Raw genomic sequence first — 6,000 nt, 5'->3', positions numbered from 1 at the left:
GCTTGGACCCCAGCCACCCACCTGGGAGACATGGGTAGGGTTCTGAGCTCTTGGGCTTTGGCCTGGCCCAGCCCTGGCCAATATGGCTATCGGGGAGAGTGAACAAGCAACTGGAAGGTCTCTCTAGGTCTTCTCTCTCTCTCTCTCTCCCACTGTGCTTTCAAATAAATAAAAATTAAATCTAAAAAAAAAAAAAAAAAGACATGTAGTTTGGACACTCACGTCCCATAGCCAAGGGCCTGGGTTTGAGTCCCAGCTCCACTTTTTTCTTTTTGGACAGTGAGAAAGAGAGACAGAGAGAAAGGTCTTCCTTCCATTGGTTCACCCCCCAAATGGCCGCTATGGCCGGTGCACTGTGCCGATCCGAAGCCAGGAGCCAGGTGCTTCCTCCTGGTCTCCCGTGCGGGTGCAGCCAGAACCCCAAGAGGCACTGGGGAGCAAAGGACAGGGCTTGTAGGCCCAGCGCTGAGCAGCCTGGGGTACTCCCTAGGGGATGGACCCTGTGCCCTTCTGGTCTTGGCAGTTTTGGGTCACTGCTTCCCCTTCTGACCGCCTGATCAAGCCAGTCCTGCCGGTTCCCTGGTGGAACAGCTCCAGCTTCTTCTAGACCCATCCTAGCACACCACTCTGCCCTGCTCCCTCCCTGGGCCAGTGCCCTCTCCTGGGACGCTCTGCAGATCCCATCCCAGCTCCGCCCTCATCTTAGGTCCTGGATCTCAGTGAGGAGGGGCCCCTCCAACCCCCTGCACACACACACACACACACACACATGCCAGCTCTGTCCACTCAGCGTCAGCAGGGAGACCGCACAGGCTGGGAAGGGGGCGGAAGCCACGCGTACAAACAGGGAGCTGTTTATTGGTCGCCATGAGAAGCCTCTGTACAAAGAAGGCACGAGGAGGGGGAGGAGCTCCCCTGCTACAGTACCGTGGACTGGGAGAGGGGCGGGCGGATTACCAGCCTGGGCTGCAGCCTGTGGAGGCAGTCAGCTTGGCTCTGAAGGCCAAGGGCAGCCAGGAGCAGCACTCTAGGCCCTGGACCCATAGTCAGTGGCGGGGAAGGAGGCAGCGTCGGGCCTGAGCGGCCGGGTCTCCATTCTGGCGTTGCTCCCTCCCTCCTGGACTGCAATCTTTCCAGGCCGGCTGTGTCCGGGACTGAGACCGGGATGGCAGTTCAGTAGTGGCATTTCCTCTGTACCCCCGCCTCGCCTGCTGGCCCAGCTGGTGGCCCGGGAGAGAAGGCCCTGCCGGGACCTTCCTTGCAGTTCCATGGCCAGGTCCAGGGATGCACGGGTCCCAGCACGCTGCTCCCTGTCAGTAGTTTTCCTCTGGACAGCCAAGTCCCTCCAGTGACAGTGGCCCAGGATGGATCCAGTGTGAGTGGGGGAGGGGTCACCACCAAGTGGGGGTGGCGCTAGTGGTGACCCTGTGGCTTGGTTTTGGCACAGGTGGAGGCTGGGGCAGGGCAGGTCCATGTGGCCTCCGCAATGCAGAGGCACGGGCCGCAACAGCAGGCCCCACGTGTGTCCAGGACGCAGGGCTGCAGGGTGCTTGGTGCTGCAAGGTCCAGGGCCCAGGCCTCCTGTGGGTCAGCCATGGGCAGTGGCCTGCAGCCAGCCAGGGGCATAACTCATGATAAATAGGAGGGAAGGGGGCCCTGGCAGTGGGCAGGGGGAGGGCATCAGTAGTATCGGTCCCGAGTCTGCCAGCTGGTCACCCAGTGCTTCTTGGTGGGCAGAGTGCTCCCAGGAGGCGGGTAGCGCTCTTCCTCGCGGATCCGCACCGCGTGGTACTTGGGCATGATCCGGTAGTAGCCTGTCCGCTTGAAGAAGTCACACTGGAGGTGGCAGGGAAGAGACAGAGCATTGGCTTCCAGCCTTGGGAGCAGGGGGAGGAGGGGCTGGCTGCTTCCTCCCCCTTCTTGGGGGTCCACAAAGCCAGGACCTCAAACACATCCCCACCTCCCTGCAACAAGACAGGGAGAAGAGCCGCCCCAGCGCAGACCCCTGAGGAAGGAGGAGGAGTTGAGGAAGGCAAAGAGGGGAGGAGGCAGCAGATGGAGACGGGGGCAGCTGCAGGGTGCTGATGGCATGGCCAGGAAAGCACAGGGGACAGTGAGCAAGCTGATTGTCTCGGAGGGAAATCGCTGGGTCTCGCGGGTCAGCGGGCGTCTAGGACTATTATGGACTGCTCCTCCAGCCTTGGCCGTGATCTCTCCCCAGTCCCCAGAAGGCAATGGCTCCTTCTTGGGGCCCCAGGTGCCTTAGGGGCTCAGCAGGGGAGGCTGGGGAGAGCCAGAGCATGGGCTTGCAGGGAGGGGTCAGATCTCAGGCGGGGTCAGAGGGGGCCCCCTAGCGGAAGAAGTGCAGACAGAACAGAGGGAGAGGCCCTGGGAGGAGGCGCGGAGGCCGTGTTACCCGGGTGGGCCGGGGCGGGGGCTGCCCCCCTCAGTAGTCGTCGGTCAGCCTCTCCGTCTCTGACGGCTGGCTCTTCATCTCCGCCTTCTGCCTCTTAGCTTCATACAGGGCGCGAGTGCGGGCTCGCTTGAAGAAGCCGCACTGCAGGGGAGGAGGCGGGAGGGCCATCAGGGGGCGCTGGGACGTCCTGGTGGGCAGCACTGGGGACCGGGCCCTGCAGGGGGTGGCTGGCAGCTGGGGGGCAAGGGGGCCGGCCAATGGGCAGGGTGGGGTAGGATGCAAATGCGGAGGGTGGACGGTGGGATGGGGGCAGACGGTCGGGAGGGTGCGGGGGCAGGAGCGGGGTTGGGGAGCAGGAGCCGGGCTGGGGTCCGAACCTTCCACAGTAACAGGATGATCAGCCCCAACAGCAGCAGCCCCGCGCCCACGGCCACAAGCACCAGCCACAGCTCGATCTCGGCGGGCAGCTCCTCCACCAGTTCCGAGTCGATGTCCACGGAGAACTGCGGGGGGCCGGAGGCAGAGGGGACTCAGCCAGGAGTTCGCTACCGAAGGCTCGGGACTAGTGCTCCGGGGTCCCCGAGGCCTAGGACCCTGCCGTTTGACCCGCTGCCAGTAGGGGGCAGCCAGGGGCTGGAAAGAGCCTCCGCCCGCGGCGCCGACACCCCGGGGCTGTGTGCTAGCTCGCTCCCCGGCGGACCGCCTCTCTGGATCTCCGTTACTCTCCCTCTCCCGTAAGGGGGTCACAGTGGCTACCTCAGAGGCACAGCGACCGCAAGCCTGGGTTTGGAGCCAGACTACCTGAACTTGGCGGTGTCACTCACAGGCTGTGTGACCTGGCGCCAGCTACTTAACCTCTGTTGTCCGTCTGCAGGATGGGAATTCCAAAAATACCTACCTCACAGGTTGCTGGGAAGGTTAGAGGCATTTAATACGAGTGAAGTGCTGAGAGCCACACCCGCTACACAGCTCCACAAATATTTACCAAAAAAGCCGCAGAAGAGTGCACTGCATATACGGCCATTCTATTTCCCTATAAAGGAGTGTGTGTGTGTGTGTGTGTGTGTATGTGTTTACATACATGGTAACTTCAAAACCTTCATGGAGAAACAATTAAAAGGTAAGTTTATATTGGTGCAAAAAAGTTTTTACCCGTGCACATTTTTCATAATGTGCAATTCTCACGAATGTTTTAAGACCCCCTCGTATGTATGAGGGTACCTTTTATTTATTTTTTAAAGATTTATTTATTTATTTGAAAGTCAGAGTTACACAGAGAGAGAGAGAGAGAGGTCTTCCATCTGTTGGTTCACTCCCTAGATGGCCACAACGGCCGGAGCTGCGCTGATCCAAAGCCAGGAGCCAGGAGCTTCTTCAAGGTCTCCCACGAGGGTGCAGGGGCCCAAGGACTTGGGCCATCTTCCACTGCTTTCCCAGGCCATAGCAGAGAGCTGGATCCGAAGAGGAGCAGTCGGGACTAGAACCAGTGCCCATATGGGATGCTGGCACTTCAGGCCAGGGCTTTAACCTACTGCGCCACAGCACCAGCCCCAGGGTATTTTTTAAAAAGTTCTTTGAAAATGAAATTAAAATATAAATTTATTTTGATGTCAAACATTTTGAAATCTGTGTATATAAGGGCTGTTCAAACAGTTCATGGGAAATGCAAATTACAAAAGCTATGCCTGGATTTTAAAATAGACTTGCATGTTGGGGCCAGTGCTTTGGTGTAGTGGGTAAAGCCGCTGCCTGCAGTGCTGGCATCCCATTTGGGCGCTGGTTCTAGTCCCAGCTGCTCCTCTTCCAACCCAGCTCTCTGCTGTGGCCTGGGAAAGCAGTGGAAGATGGCCCAGGTCCTTGGGCCCCTGCACCTGCGTGGAAGACCTGGAAGAGGCTCCCGACTCCTGGCTTCAGATTGGTGCAACTCTAACCGTTGTGGCCACTTGGGGAGTGAACCAGCAGATGGAAGACCTCTCTCTCTCTCTCTCTCCTCTGCCTCTCCTTCTCTCTGTGTAACTCTTTCAAGTAAAATAAATAAGTATTTAAAATAGACTTGCATGCATCCAAGTAGACTTATCATTTAATTCCATTTCCCATGAACCCTTTGAAGTATCTTTGTATCCATTAATTTTTCTAACTATACGTGATTTCACATCTTTTGAAATTACTTTGATTTTTTTTTTTAATGCAGATGCTATGAAGACGAAAGTTTCTGTCACTTCTGTCATTTTGCTGTCTGGATGTAACTCCCTCTGGACTCTCTGCTGCACGTCGTGCCATGTGATCCCAGGCAGATCACGCACGTGAACGGGCTCCTGACACACACCCTCTTCTGCACCCTGCTTCTTTTCCGTGTTGGGTGCCCCACATCAGCCTCTGATGGACCTCTGAGGACAGCACAGTCACTGTAGGAAATATGCCCTTACGTTTCGAACCAGTCTCCTCCTAAAAGGCATGGGGGAGGTTTCCAATGTTCTACCAGGAGTAATAATGCCCTCAGATACCGCCATGTATCCGTCTCGGCATACTTGTCTGTTCCCCCCTCCAGGTCTATTACCATGTGCTGGACCCAAGGGAACGGGCATTTTAAATTTTCATGGATATTGACAAATGCATCTTCAAAAAGAATCCACCCGCGTGTGCTCCAGCCAGGGCATTTCTCTCCACCCCATCAATGGCAGACGGCGTTATTCTTTTTAGTATTTTCCGATCTGATAGGCAGCACAAAATCTAGCTTCTGTTATTTTTGTTTATGAGTACGCTGATCATTTGCATTTCGCCCTATTACACTGCCTATTTATCCATTTTGTCTCTATATATTAGAATCTGGATCGGCACTTTGTCCTGAACTTTTCAACAGAGTGAACATCATTCACCCTTTTAGTTTCTTTACCATCGCTTTTGTTATATACAGATTTAAGTTCTCATGGAGTCTCATTTGTCAGGTTTTTTCCTCTGTGACTCCTGAGTTTAATAACAGTTCACTCTCCCTGAAATTAAAGATCGCTGTTCAACGATTCTCTGCATTTTATTTTGGCATATTGGGTTTTAATTCAACATTTAAATATTTCATTGAATTCAAATGGAATTATTTTATCTATAGCATGAGGTAGGGATTTGTCTGCATTTGCTAACTGTGGTGTTCTAACACTATTTAACAGTCTACTTTTGTCTACTGATTGAAAGCACTATTTGTATCATAAAGTAAATTTCCATTCTGTTTCTTGGTATTTTTGGCCCTTTTCCAACCTCTTCTTACTATATTAATTTATCTTAGAAAATGTCCCCAAATGTACCTAACCATTCATCTCCCTATATGTGACTCCTAATATCCCACTCACATCCTTTTCAAAATATTGTTATCAATTTTATCAGGTTTATTCTTCAAGATCTAACTTGGAATCAAGTCTTGGAATTTTGCTCAAGTTTCCTGATCCTACTAGGCCTGGGATTATTTGGGAAGATGTGACAATTTGGGACTGGCGTTGTGGTGTCATGGATTAAGCCATTGCCTGTGACGCCGGCATCCCATATGCGCACTGGCTCAAGTCCCAGCTGCTCCACTTCCTATCCAGCTGCCTGCT

General features: G+C 54.2%; 1 protein-coding gene across 1 annotated transcript in view; it reads right to left on the bottom strand.

Moving 5' to 3' along the window:
* Positions 1–838: 838 nt before the first annotated feature.
* The window catches only part of ITGA3 (integrin subunit alpha 3), a 29,063-nt gene continuing 23,901 nt past the window's right edge, over positions 839–6,000 (bottom strand). The window contains exons 24-26 of the mRNA XM_051825563.2: positions 2,794–2,919; positions 2,417–2,557; positions 839–1,836 (exon numbers count right to left, since the gene is read on the bottom strand). Coding sequence (XP_051681523.2) covers positions 2,447–2,557; positions 2,794–2,919 — 237 coding nt within the window. The 3' untranslated portion in view covers positions 839–1,836; positions 2,417–2,446. The remainder of the gene's footprint in view (positions 1,837–2,416; positions 2,558–2,793; positions 2,920–6,000) is intronic.

Source organism: Oryctolagus cuniculus, chromosome 17 (assembly GCF_964237555.1).
Source record: "Oryctolagus cuniculus chromosome 17, mOryCun1.1, whole genome shotgun sequence".
NCBI classification, from domain to species: domain Eukaryota; kingdom Metazoa; phylum Chordata; class Mammalia; order Lagomorpha; family Leporidae; genus Oryctolagus; species Oryctolagus cuniculus.
The sequence above is the reverse complement of the archived record's forward strand: the minus strand, read 5'-3'. Positions and strand labels throughout refer to the sequence as shown.